We start from the raw sequence: 13,374 nt of genomic DNA, 5'->3' as shown, positions 1-13,374 counted from the left end.
CGGTCCGGAGTGCCTTTCTGCAGCCTGGAGTCTTTTGCAGTTGTTTAAGGAGTTCTTTTTGAGTTTTGATCGGGAACGTTTTCCTGCAGCTTTGTTTTGAATTACTACGGCCAGCCAAGCTCCCTGTCGTCAGTACCTGCCTTGGATTACTTGGTGAAATAAACTCTTTGAAACTTTATTTTTGTTCAGTCTCTGTTTTGGGGTCCCAGTAGTATCTAACCGTCACAGGGTGTCTTACAAACAAATAAAACGCAATTTAGAAAGTGTTACGAAAAAGCACATTTGTTGGAATTTATGACGATATGAATGGAGAAAGCATCTGATAGAACTTGCCTGATTGAAATCACTTAATTGACGTTGTTAAACAGCCTGCTTTCTGAACGGTTTTAACTGCTTGTAAAACAAAAGTAATAATGCTGCCTTTTGTGGTCAAAGTGCTATCTAATACCCTTTGAAGAAAAAAGACAGTGTCATACTTTAAAGCAGTACCATCATCATGTTAATGTGATCCAACAAAGCAGATTTGTATCAAAGCTAAATCTGTGTAGTTCATGTCAAACTCATATTTACATGTAATTGTTTTTTGTCTTTTACAGTTTTTATGTGTTAGCAGAATAGGATATACAACCATTACCTGATACAACACCTGACACAACGCTCAACCCAAAATAGGTCCAGCTGCTTTGGGTAATGAGTAAGTCATTTGTATTATATTATGTCTAATGTTTTGATAATATCAATGCATTTTGCGAATGATCAGTTTAACAGTTTATTGAACAAGTATTTAATTTTGAGGCGTGGCATTATCAGCCTTGATGAAGACAGCAACTAAGAAATGCCTCTTACAATATGAGAAAGTTCACATAGGCAAATGAATTATGGAAATGTATTCGAAGTGTATGCGATGAATCCATATTTGCATTAGCATACTTACTTAGCAGACAGATGGCTACAGCAGTGGTGACAGCCTGAAGCCACCGTCTCTCCAGTCCCATGGCCGTCCGTCACACTCCTTCACACATCTCCCGACCTGAAAGAGAGACCACACATCTCGTTTACTCTTCAACAGACCATTACTGTACCATCACAGCTGCACAAGGACATCCCTCACATCCTCCCGGAGACAAATGTAATCCCTCAAGTTAATATCAACTCATAATCCAACAACTACACCACATTCCAGATGTTTCTCGGCAAATAAATAACTGTATTCTTTGAAAACACTTAATCCTCTGGAAAATTACATGTCTGAGCTGTGGTTGGATTAAGGCAAATAATATATTTCAACAAGTGCCTGCAAAGTGTTTATGTGTGTGTGTGTGTTCACAGAGTAGACCAGGCTCTACTGTAAGTGTGTGTGCAGATTAACCTGATGCTTGTGATTGGTTCAGCTCATCTTATTACCACTCCTTGGAAAAGGAACTTAAGTGGCGTAAATAGACTTCCATTTAACAACGCTCTTGAACTAAACTTAATTCAAGCTGAATATAGTATGTGTCAAGTAGCAAGTGCGCAAGTGTGTTTCACCTGACTATTAAAAGCACAAAGAGCACATGGAAAAACACCAGCACAATCCACTGATTAATATCCTAAGCAGACCAAACAGGGACCACTTAAACAAATTGTAGGCCTACTTCTTTCTGAATGACGACAACAGCTGTAGAAACTCATCAAGTCCTTCACTTTAAATTGGATTGGAGGAGCAAGTTTAAGTTGCTGCCCTTTAGACATCATAGAAGACCTCGCTCTCTCTCCTTAAGTCACTCCATTCAGTACCCATAATACCAGCTTATTACTTTAAGTTGATTTAAGTAATATTAGAAGGAGACTATTCTTAGGAAACCAGCAGGGGGTTGGATATTAGCTGCTGGTTTAACCACGGATGCACTGTACAAAGGCTGTATGGACCCGTTTAGACTCTTACTGGTTATGTTGCTCTTGAATAAACAAACATCCCAGAATTGAACAGCAGAAAGATGCATTTATTTCCTTGCACTGGACAGACGCATGGTTGAGACTATTGCTGCTGGAGCTGACGGTGAATCACTGTAATAACTTTTGTTTAGCAGCAAAACAAACAAAGACAAAACCAATGCGACCCAATCACTGAAGAGGGAGGGACAAAAACACATTAGAGTGTGGCTAGCTTTACAGTAAAGGCAGATGAAGAGGGGAGGGTGGTAGGGCTTGAAAAAAGGCTGAGGTTGGTAGTTTTCTTTGCAGGACAGAATGTTTGTTAATGAGGAAAGGATTACTTCTACTGAGCAAACATTATTCACTCAGTGGGGGTGAATAAAGAGGACTCTTATAATGGATTTAAAAAATAAAGAAGTAAATCTTCTCCCTCTAATAACTTGTGCTTCACCCCCAGCAATCACGAACATGATGTTGGTATAGCCTTTCACATATCTGAAGTTCAAGCTCATATATAGACCTCAGGTGACTTTTGACAACCTCAAGGTACAACAAATATTGTCTTTGAACCTGCCTGCTGTGCTTCCACACACTAATATATATATATGACTGCCTTATGTAGTGGCAAAAGACAAACAGGGCTGCGCCCAAAGGCCGACTTATTACAGAGGAAGCCTGGAGGGCGGCTTTATCTGCAGGAGTAGGCGCAAGTCAACTGGGTTATGTCCTCAGGCAGCAGAGCAACGGGCCAATTCATTGACATATCCATAGAGAAAGCCAGGGAAAATAACTCAAAGGTTTAAGCCAGAACATGGATTATGTGTCAAAAACAGTCAAGCAGCAGTATTTATCATTGACATTACACGTCACTTGTTAGACGCTTTTATCCAAAGCGACTTACATACTCAATACTGTGGCCAATCCCCACAGGAGCAATTTGGGGTGAAGTGTCTCAGGGACACAACGACATGATGACTGCAGTGGGGTTTGAACCTGTGACCCCCTGATTCGAACACAAACGCACTAGTCCACTGCGCCACAGCCTCCATTGACCTCAGAGCTATGTGAAAATAGACACTTGCAGACAAGTGAGCAACTATGTTTTTCATCTCTTGAGCAACTTTCAACAAACTGTGCACTGCTCCTATTTAACTTGTGAATGTGTGAGGGGACTTCTGCAGGTGAGTATACACCTCATAAAGGTTTCTGAAGGCAAAGTGGACATAACACTGTTAGCAAGTGTTGCAAAACCCTGCAGAAACTGAATACTAAATGCATCATAATCCTTCCTCACTTGAAATAAAAATGTGCTAAAAGGAGGGACATCAGTGTTAATTAGATGGGACCTTAAGGATCTTTGGCACTTTAAAAATAGAATTATGGATGTAAAAGTCAAAAGGCACGATACAAACAAGCTGTCCCCCACTCAAGTGCTAAGGGCAAGAAATTCTCAAAAATCCAACATGAATAAAAGTTAATCCTCTTCATTAAAAAGTCTTAAAAAGGTTGGCATGAACTCGTGCTGCAGCACAAGACATTTAGCCATGTCACACGCAAGTGGACAGTTTAATCGTTGGAGGTTTCACTGGATTTCATTGACACAAATTGCTTTAGATCTAGTCATGACTTAGCCTTGTGGAATGGACGTATAACACCCAGACTAATCCTGGCCTGCTGCTCAGAGTGTTAATAGTGTAATTGAATTAGTGATCAAATTGGTGAGACAAATCAAGGACACTCTTTTCAACTGAGCCTGCAGTGATCAATCATTGGTTAATCAAGTCACCACGCACTCCAAACTATTCTGTTTTTCGGGAGACCCCAAGCGTTGGTAGAGATAACGTGGCCGGTTTAGTTGCTGTAAACCGGGCCGGAAGAGGACATTTGATAGATGGCAGAAAGAAAAGGAAGTGGATCCAGTAAATGCAACTAGTGTGTCCACATCATTCTCTATAACAGATCACTAAAGAGCCTCTGTTGTGGAAAATGATTTTCTTATTTCTACTGCTAAGCAATCAGTGTGCCCAATGTGGAAGTAATCTGTAATGCTACCAGGACCGTTCAAATTAAATGAAATAATAACCAAATAATATGAATGTTTCAAAGCCCATTTTAAGATAACAGCAGCAACATTTGGTAAGCCTTATCTCCTCATTTACATCTCCTCTAAATCACATTTGAATAAACAAATGAGCAAGAGGCATATTGTAAAACGTAACAATGTCAAAGTTAGGATGAACTTTGTAATGGGTTGTGCAAGAGCAAAGCAGCAGTCCTTTCTGCTCTCTTGTTTGCTTTCTCTTTTCAGTCTTACTTCTTCTCTGACACTCGTTAAAAAATCAACACAACAATTCAACTACATTTAATGTGTGAGAGTGTGCGTGTTGACCGTCATTACCTAAGCACGGGCATCAGTGATACAGGCCTGACAAGAAGTAGCATTACTCTCTTCGTAATCCTTGTTAATCCTGACAGTGACTGCAGCCTTAGTGCAAACAAGTATGTAAAAGGAACTGCAAACCCTGAGCAGAAAGTGAACAGATCAATCTCAAATAGAGGCCGACATTATCATATCCGACCACAGCATAGACAACAGATGTGCATAAATAGTACATGTGACACAGTTATTTACAAAGGACTGGGTTGTAAATCATCAATGCAATCTTGACTGGTTGGACCAGCCTTTACAACACATCAATCTATTCCTGGGTTTTGCCCCTTGCACTGCAACCCAATTCAGCATCTGTATTGACTTTGACTGTAACTAAAGGAAATGAGCTTGGCACATACTGGGCACGCAAGGGGAGCCCTAGTCACGTGAGGGGGAAAGCCTACTGTATATGGATTAACATAGTGATTGCTGGTAACCTACCACATGGTGCTACTGGCTAAACTGTAACCATATTGACTAATGAGCAACAATTGAATGGTTTTCTTTCACTCAAACAGAGGACGTGAAAAGTGTTTTGTTTACTATGCGATGCAATTTTGCAGCAGTGGAACAAGGGGGAAAATTGCTCAAAATTAAAATCAACACACAGGTTGAATTATTTCATGTTTTTTAACCCCCAAGCATGCTTTCATAAGGGTCAGTTGTCTCACGGCAGTGGTAAAGGACATGAGTCTAGTGAAGAAAAAGCAGCTAATATTGTCTGGTAAGTCCTGAGTCTTTACCCTCTCCTGCTCCCTAACCTCAAGAACAGGTCAGTCCCATAAAGCTACTTTCAAGACACGGAGGTGAGTGGAAGTGAGAGTCAAAAGCCAAAGGTAACACACTCCAGAGCTAAGGTCTGCCGTGGAGGCCTAGCAGTGGATGTATTTTAAAACTTGAAGATCAATGAGAGGAGTTAGATGCTAACAAACACTAAATATTTACCGTAACCAGCGAACATCTGTTACTGCCCAGCTGTAAAGGCTGTCAGACAGGTCATCATCAATGAGGCGCTAAACATACAATGGTGACCATTTACGGTACACTGCATAGCCCTTAAACTTTAATAGGCACTTTCTCCAATCTCCCTTTGCTTTGGTTTACACAATTTCTTCATTTACATGTGGTTTTTTGTTGATTTATTGTATATTATTTAGTACCACATGCGCTTCAACATAGTGTCTATCTCAACAGCAATTTGGAGTAACCACTTTCAACTCATTAATAATTTGTTTCTCAATAAAATCCATTTCCTCAAGCTTGAAAATATGCCTAGAGGGCACAGTTGGACACACAGCAGTTTGAATGGTGGAACATACTGTTTACATGTCAAAGCCTAATAAATGTTGGGTATTCAAATAATACCAGAGCTGCTATGTGATGGCACAGACCTTGTGAAGCTGCATGGCCCTAACATGTATTAATTGTCTCAAGGATTCTGGAGGTAAAAAAAGGCTTCTTGAACATAGCCGTTACCCTATAAATAATGCAATAGCAATCACTAAACAGACCTACAATTGTGTGTCTGGCACAACCACTACATTGGAAGTATACATAATTCTACAGCGTACTAAATAATTTACAATAGATGTTTTTTTTCAATTTTAAAAGGTGATTAAAACCTTTGACAACCTACAAGGTGATTAAGAGCGTAGAAAGCTTGTATTTATAAAAAGTAAACAATGTCCCTCCCTATTCAGTCATGTGTCCCAGCAACACAAGGAATTACAGGCATCCAGAGTGATGTGTGCCTCTGTGCACCTCAATTCTCCGTCTAACTAACCAGTATTAGCTAGCATAACAAAAACAAAGGAAGGGAAACACTAGAGAAGGGAGTATCCTTTATGTTAAAAGCCCAAGACGCTGCACTCTTCTGTACTAAACAGCTACAATTAGGTTCTGCCCAGCACATTGCACCATGTTGAGCAGCAGAACAATTAAACTGTCAGGGCAATAAAACCCAGACAGCAAGCCCCAAGCTCTTCATTTTTGCACCCCTGCGGTGAATTGAGATTATCGGTCCTACATGGCAATATGCAGACCTCCTGTAAAAACAGGTGTATCTTTTGTCTGCCTCAGTGGGTCTGAAAACAACTTAGAGGGAGCCGTGAATACAAATCAAAATAAAAAAACAACACTATTTTTGACTGACTATTGTTCTCATTATTGTAATCCTGGGAACAGAGTTCACATTTGGGTCATTGCAGAGTGTTAAACCTATTCACTTTGGTTTGTAATAAACAGATACACTCATTCGTAGATTACAAGTGGAGCATGTGGAACCCTAAACATAAACAAAGGCGCGAGACTGCAGTGTGTTTTAAATATGACTAGAGTATATTTAGCAGGGAAATTAAACTAATGTCATAGTAAAATACAGCAGCATAGAGGATGCTTTAGCTCTGCATGCACAGCTCCTTACCTTGCTTGAGGCACTTTTTCACTTGAAGCTGAAAGTAGAATCTTTCCATCCATTAATGCTATTCTTTTAGACTCGTATTTCGGGCCAAATTTCAACGATCATTTATTCCTCTTCAGAGAGAAGTCAGATTAAAAAAAATACACGACTTTTACCATAAAAATAAGAAAGTGTTGGGTAAAAAGCAGGTGTTACATAGTCGTTCTCGGTCCGAGCAGTGGATCAAAACAAAATAACATTAATCCTCGGCATCCAATGTTATCAGACTTCCTTTGGAAATACTTTGCGGTTTCAATAAAATCCATACACCCATGCCACCTTCATGAGTACGACATCATCGCATTTAAAGTCCATTTAAACTTCCCACGCCTTGGCTGTTAAGTCCGCAATCGTCTGTGTCCAAACTTGCTGGAAGTCCCTTTAATCATAAGTGAGAGTTTATGATTAACTTAATAAATGTGTAGAAATGTCCCTCGGTCGACGCAGTGTACATTTATCATCAAACAGGCGCAAGTTTCACTAGAAAGAGAGCACACAGTGCACGTTTAGTTAGAGCCCTACTGTTGATACTCTCCCCGTGTCTCTCCTCCCATTACTATCGTCCCCTCCTCCTGCTGGAGGCCACCATCAAGTCAAGCACAATATAATGATTATACTTCCTGTTGAACCTTTCAAAATAAAACCCTCGCTGACGAACGGTTGGGCACACGTTCAGTTAAAATGGTTAAAATGTGTACATTAGTGCTAAAACCATTTTTCAGGTAGCATCCTTTATCAAACAGTTTCAGTAATTTATGAAAATGGCATTTTTTCCCTTCTCATGCTTCTCAATTGTAAGATGTGCGGTTGTTTATCAAGAAATTAAATTGATATTACCTGAAGATAAGGACATTTTCCATATTTGTATGAACTACCTTCTTAAGTAATTGATAATTGCAAAAAAATAATCAGCAGATTAATCATTTAAGTTTTTTTAGGAGACATTAAGATGTCACAGGTGTTAAAATGCAAACATCCATTTAGCCTAATTCTATTTAGCTGCTAGTTTAGGGGTCCTGATACTGTAAAAGTGACGACATCCACAGAAACAGACAGAATGGAGCGACATGTAAATGTTGTTAGCAACCCATGTGTGTTTCCTGCTATTATTCCGAATAGCCTTAATGCCATAAAAAAAGTATTGAATTACATTTAAATTTGTTTTCTATTTCATACTCTTCTGATTTTAGAGTCAAATGTGCTGCTTTGTCATGATCAGATACAACCATCATTATTATGACAAAATGGTAAACCCAGACATGTAAACTTAATAAAACGTTGTATTTTTTGTTGTACATTTCTTGAAATGTTGCACGGAAATTGTTTGTCGAAGCATAATAAGTCTGTGGGAAAGGCTAACAATTCATGGTTTGAACAAAAACGCTTTTATGTTGAAGAGAAAGTAACCCACTTCCGCTGGTTTGCCACCTGTTTCCGTGTGGCTTGATGCAGCTGCTGGGGCTTAAGCGCCTCAGACAAAAGCGCCTGTTCATGGGAAATAATTGGGGATCGTAACAAAAGGCAAAAGCACACCTAAAGGACACACATATGTCTCAGGACCGTTTGGTACAGCATCCAACATAATGTAAATAAGACATATGGTTGTTAGGAGATATATCTAACCTTCCAGTGTCAACATGTATAAGAAAAGGGTTTAATATTGAAAATGTCATTTCAAATACAAGGTACCAAATCCTTAAAATGTTCCCATAAGGACTAGTAACGGTATTCAATATAATGATTAGTTCACTGTATATATATATATATATATATATATATATATATATATATATATATTTATATATATATTTATATATATATATATATATATATATATATATATATTTATATATATATATATATATATATATATATTTATATATATATATATATATATATATATATTTATACCTAAGTAAAAGTAGAAAACATTTAGAAATACTCTGTTCAAAATAAGAGTCATACATTAAAACATATTTTTAGTAAGTATAACATTATTAGCATCCAAATATAGGCCCACTTCTGAATATAATATGTTATATTATTGGATTTTAATTATTGATGTATTGTTTATCACTTTAATGGTGCAGCTGGTAAAGAAAAAGCATATTTTATTCACCAAGGCTTTTTTTTCTCATCAAGGAATCAATTAAGTTTATATTGACTTATGTTATAATGCATTATACATCATTTGATGATTACTTGGTAAGCTCTGAATCAAATTGATAGTAAAAGTACTCTGCCTCTGAGTTGTAGTGGAGAACTGGGAAAGTCCAAAGTTAAAATTATACTTACAGTATTTGGGTAGATATAGGAACAACTTAGTCTACCACTATGGTTATCAGTTTACACTATATTAACTAAGTAAGTTCACATGCTAAGTTAATGGAAAGTCAAGTGGAGAAATATGAACCCTTCTTAAGAATGCAATCTATGTCTCCTAAAATATTTGACTATTGTTATTCTAAACACCTGAATGCCTAGAATACTTAAGTACAAGATCTGAGTACTTATTCCACCTTTGCTAAAACCCCGAATGGCAATTCAATATATTAGGCCAAAAGCTAATTTAGCATAGCTTTAACGTTACCTAACCAGCGCTTACAAACGGCTGAGATTCAAAATGTTAGCTCAGCTATAGCTAGTTAGTTAGCTTTCCGTTAGTTAAAGTCGCAAGCTAGCAAGAGCGAGTTCATATTTGATTCATAAACCTTATATTCATTACACCAATATTCATTATGTATTTATTACTAAAAAGGCAACCCAGCTTGCAATTTGGCTATGATATATTTGGTAACTGAGGTGTTTATATACCTACTATTGATTTAGGCTAATATATGCTAAATCTTGAGGGAGGATACTTCTGTCAAACACTTTACTTTTCACTTCTTTGCCATGTCAGAGACTTTTGTTCAATTTGAAAGACCCTATCAAAAACGGTCAACCTTGTTTAAACAGAGTGATACATTTAGGGATTACAAAAAAAAATAGTAAGAAGTTTTAACATTTCTTACCTCAAAACCACGTCTTTGACCTTGCTGCAAATTGAGAGGAATGTTACTTGATAATAGTTGATTCAATCTCATACGGCTGACGGGTTTGCACTGCAGTCGTTGGTTAAATGGGGGACACTCACTGGGGAACTGTATATGAAAAGCATGATGAAAAGGGACACATTACAGTTGTATCTTGTTTACCCTAGTTTGAATTAAAATAACCAATCATGTGTCAGTCTGTGTCGCCACAAGGGGGTGATATTGTCCTTCAGTAATACTGCTAAATGACAACCTCTTTTTTTAAATGATCAAACACTGGCATTAGTGTTTGGAGAAGTACTCTCAGATCCTTTACTTAAATAAAAGTACACATACTATGGTTTTAAAAGAACTCCATTACATGTAAAAGTCCTGATTTTAAAATATTACTACAAGAACAACGGAATAAGCAACAACATTTAGTAAAAGTACATGAAGTAAAAGTACTATCTGCACAAAGGCCAGAATGTACTTATACTTCCCACTACTGTCGGGAATAATGCAGTTAGTCCTACAGAAAACACATGAATAATTAATATGATCTTCTCTGTGAGCATACTGTTAAATTATTAAAATATTCATTCACTATAACACATGTCATTATCTGCCTTCCTGTAAAGCATAAGCTCATAAAGTCAAAAGTATAAAATAGCAACATGCAGGAAGATATTGGATTGAATAATAGGTTGTTGTCTAAATCTCTGTCTTCTGTAAGTGATTTTATTAAATGTAGCCTGAGTGCGAGTGATTCCTGTAAAGATTCAGCTTTCAGCCTTTCTGAAGGTTTAATTCTTCTGAATTTATTGCCAATTATTTAATGGTTTGAGGATGATTGATTGGACCCATTTGTTAGTAAGAAACAAAAATAACACAAGCAACTGTCCTTGAAAATATGCAGTAAAACAGCTGGTGGCCAAGCATCCTACATTAGTGTAAACAAGTGCGCCCTTTACTGGCAATGTGTTTTACAGATGACATTATCCTGCAAAGGAAATTGAGGTGGTAGCCTTTCATCAGCACAATTTCCAATTATGTTGAAATTGATGAGTTGATGGCCGATTAGAGAAAATGTTTTTACGTCTGGTTAACATGTCTGCGTACCTTCTATTTGACAATGCTTTCTCTGACAGGCCAGGTGCACCATATGGTGGATCAAAGGATTGGCATTGACATGAAGTCCGCCAAGAAAGAACAACTCTTAACGTTAATGGAAAACTAACCAGAGGGTAGAGCAAACTGAGTGATACAGTATTAATCATATTGTGGACAAAACGAATAATGTATTTTTATTAAATATCTGTTATCTGCTACAAAATGATGCAGGTCATTCACTGAGCCTATTCATGAAGGCCTTGCATGTTTACCTTTATTGGCATAAGAATATATTAATTACAAGACATTGCAAAGGTTTCTATGAGTTTTCTCTATTATCAAACAGATCACAAAAAATGTACCAACTGTATACAATTATATTTGACATGAAAATAGCTGACTACTAAAGAAAAGTCCTGTTTTTGTACATACGCAGCCAATTTGGTTAAGCTCCTATTAATACTGTACTAAAAGCTAAATAACGTTATGTTGTATAACAACTCAGTGTAAAGCTTTAGTTTGGATAGATGTTCTTAATTTAAAAAAATTAAAAAAATCGTCAAATTACAGTTTTTTTTATTTATCAAGCTAGCAAAACAAATATACAAACAATGTCGGATTCTGTTTTAACTTCAAGCAGCAGGCTGGAATCCTCTACCTCAGAGTATAAAGCTATGACAATAACATCAAAATCATTCAGATTCAGATGCAAGTAATTTACAGAATCCATTCAAGCATATTTTCTTTCAATAATCAGTGCACTTAAATTAGCACAAGCAGAATATTAGGAGTATATGCGAGTACAGGAAGACTGTAGATGAAGCTGTGGGGTCTATCAGTCATCAAAGTCTGGGATATCATCATAGGAGTAGCCCCGGTAGCCTCTTGATGCACAGTAAGCTATTCGTAGGTGGTAAATCCCAGGCAGGAAGACAAGTATCCCAATGATAAGGACAGGCACAGTTCGGTCTGAGTGCTGAAGGAGAGAAAAATCATTTGAATAAGAGGTCAGTCTATTCCTCACTCTGTAAAAATAACTCTGTGGCTTATACAATACTCACAGTGACTCCAAAATATCCCGCCAGGAGAAGGGAGCCGATGATGATTAACAGAGAGCCGATTAAGAAGAGGACTGTGGCAAGTGCAATGGCTTTGTATGGGACTTTGGGCGGGCTCTTTTTGAACTGCAGAGGAGAAATATTTGATTAAAAACACTTTATTTCACACATCACTTTCTGTCACAGCGGGCTTTCTGTGGCAATTCCCATTTTCTCACCCACGTACTGAAAATGACAGGCAAAATGAGCGGCTTAAAAGGTAATTTGAGATTTTGAAAATGTCATTCAAGTGTGTGACTAATTGAAAAACACTTTATATTATAAAGCTATCTGACTGTCATGTAACATAATGTGCTTGATGATGGAAATGTTTTGGTATGCATTGCGTATTTTGTGACTAAATCTGTAGTAAATATTCACAAACCCGTTGATAAAGTTATTTCTGTTAATTTAAAGGGTAAACCTATTATTATTACACACAAATGTCATTACAATAACCCTGATGATTGAGTTATATCAGTTTGGGTTTTGGTATTATAAATGTATAACGAAAAAAAAGCGTTACAAAGTTTACACATTTTTTAAATATGTGCTCTTTATTTTCCATTGTAATTCACCATACACCAAAGCAAATTCCTTGCATGTGATTTCTGTTTTCATAGTTATTCCTTTTTATGAATGGACTTGTTTGACATATGGTGAAAAACACTGATGGTGCAGACAATATAGGTAGCAATGACATTAATACAATACTTCTTACCTGTAAATCAATGTAGCCGTCATCATCAGAGGAAAGCCTGGAGTACCTCACTTTGCTGTCAGGGAAGCTGTTCACAGCGTTACGAGCAGGCATCTTCTTCTTTAGCTGCTCAGGAGCATAGACTGTTAAGATGCTCAAATGCTAGCTCACAGTTTGTTTGCAGTGTTATAATAAGCTTACAGTAGCATTATCGACACCATTATCATTCAAAACCTGCCTATACCAGAGTCAGGTATAATATTACAACAGATATGATGCACGATCGTTATTATCTACTTAAAATAGTTTTGAGAGGAGATTACAGCGTGTGTTTTCAGTATCTTCTCACACTCTTCCGGGTTTCTACTCCAGTCTGCACTGCGCATGCGCTCACCGAAGCTCATTATTGGATATTGTGGAAAGCTCAAAAACAAAACACATTTTACACAAAATATATCAAACAAATCAATATTTAACAAAATTCCAAAAGAAGTTTTTGCAATGATAAACAAGAATTTTTTTAACGCATCAATTTGAATTTGTTTTCAAATTCAGTCACTTTTTTTACTCAAATGAAAGATACTATATTGTGACTAAGTCCTTGTACCTTAGTTTCAATGTTTTTTCTTTCTTAAACCTTAAAAGAT

General features: G+C 37.2%; 2 protein-coding genes across 4 annotated transcripts in view; both read right to left on the bottom strand.

The window, feature by feature from the left end:
- Positions 1-7,342, bottom strand: part of igsf9b (immunoglobulin superfamily, member 9b) — a 41,236-nt gene extending 33,894 nt beyond the window's left edge. For all 3 annotated transcript variants that reach the window (XM_034212530.1, XM_034212532.1, XM_034212531.1), the window contains exons 1-2: positions 6,768-7,342; positions 935-1,030 (exon numbers count right to left, since the gene is read on the bottom strand). In XM_034212530.1, the coding sequence (XP_034068421.1) occupies positions 935-995 (61 nt within the window). In that variant the 5' untranslated portion in view covers positions 996-1,030; positions 6,768-7,342. The remainder of the gene's footprint in view (positions 1-934; positions 1,031-6,767) is intronic.
- A 3,849-nt stretch (positions 7,343-11,191) lies between these two features.
- tmem230b (transmembrane protein 230b) lies at positions 11,192-13,093 on the bottom strand. The gene is made up of 3 exons (XM_034212606.1): positions 12,749-13,093; positions 11,992-12,114; positions 11,192-11,906 (listed from the first exon to the last, which is right to left on the bottom strand). The coding sequence occupies exons 1-3, from the start codon at positions 12,839-12,841 to the stop codon at positions 11,766-11,768; spliced, it is 357 nt and encodes a 118-aa protein (XP_034068497.1). The 5' UTR covers positions 12,842-13,093; the 3' UTR covers positions 11,192-11,765.
- Between the last annotated feature and the right edge of the window lie 281 nt (positions 13,094-13,374).

Source organism: Gymnodraco acuticeps, unplaced genomic scaffold, assembly GCF_902827175.1.
Source record: "Gymnodraco acuticeps unplaced genomic scaffold, fGymAcu1.1, whole genome shotgun sequence".
Taxonomy (NCBI): Eukaryota; Metazoa; Chordata; class Actinopteri; order Perciformes; family Bathydraconidae; genus Gymnodraco; species Gymnodraco acuticeps.
Note: the sequence above shows the minus strand (reverse complement) of the source record. Positions and strands in the feature narration are given on the sequence as shown.

Coding starts and splice junctions, on each gene's coding strand:
- tmem230b (XM_034212606.1), bottom strand. CDS start 12,841: ATGCCTGCTCGTAACGCTGTGAACAGCTTCCCTGACAGCAAAGTGAGG. Junction 12,115..12,748: donor ACGGCTACATTGATTTACAG/GTAAGAAGTATT, acceptor TCTCCTCTGCAG/TTCAAAAAGAGCCCGCCCAA. Junction 11,907..11,991: donor CGGGATATTTTGGAGTCACT/GTGAGTATTGTA, acceptor TCTCTCCTTCAG/CACTCAGACCGAACTGTGCC.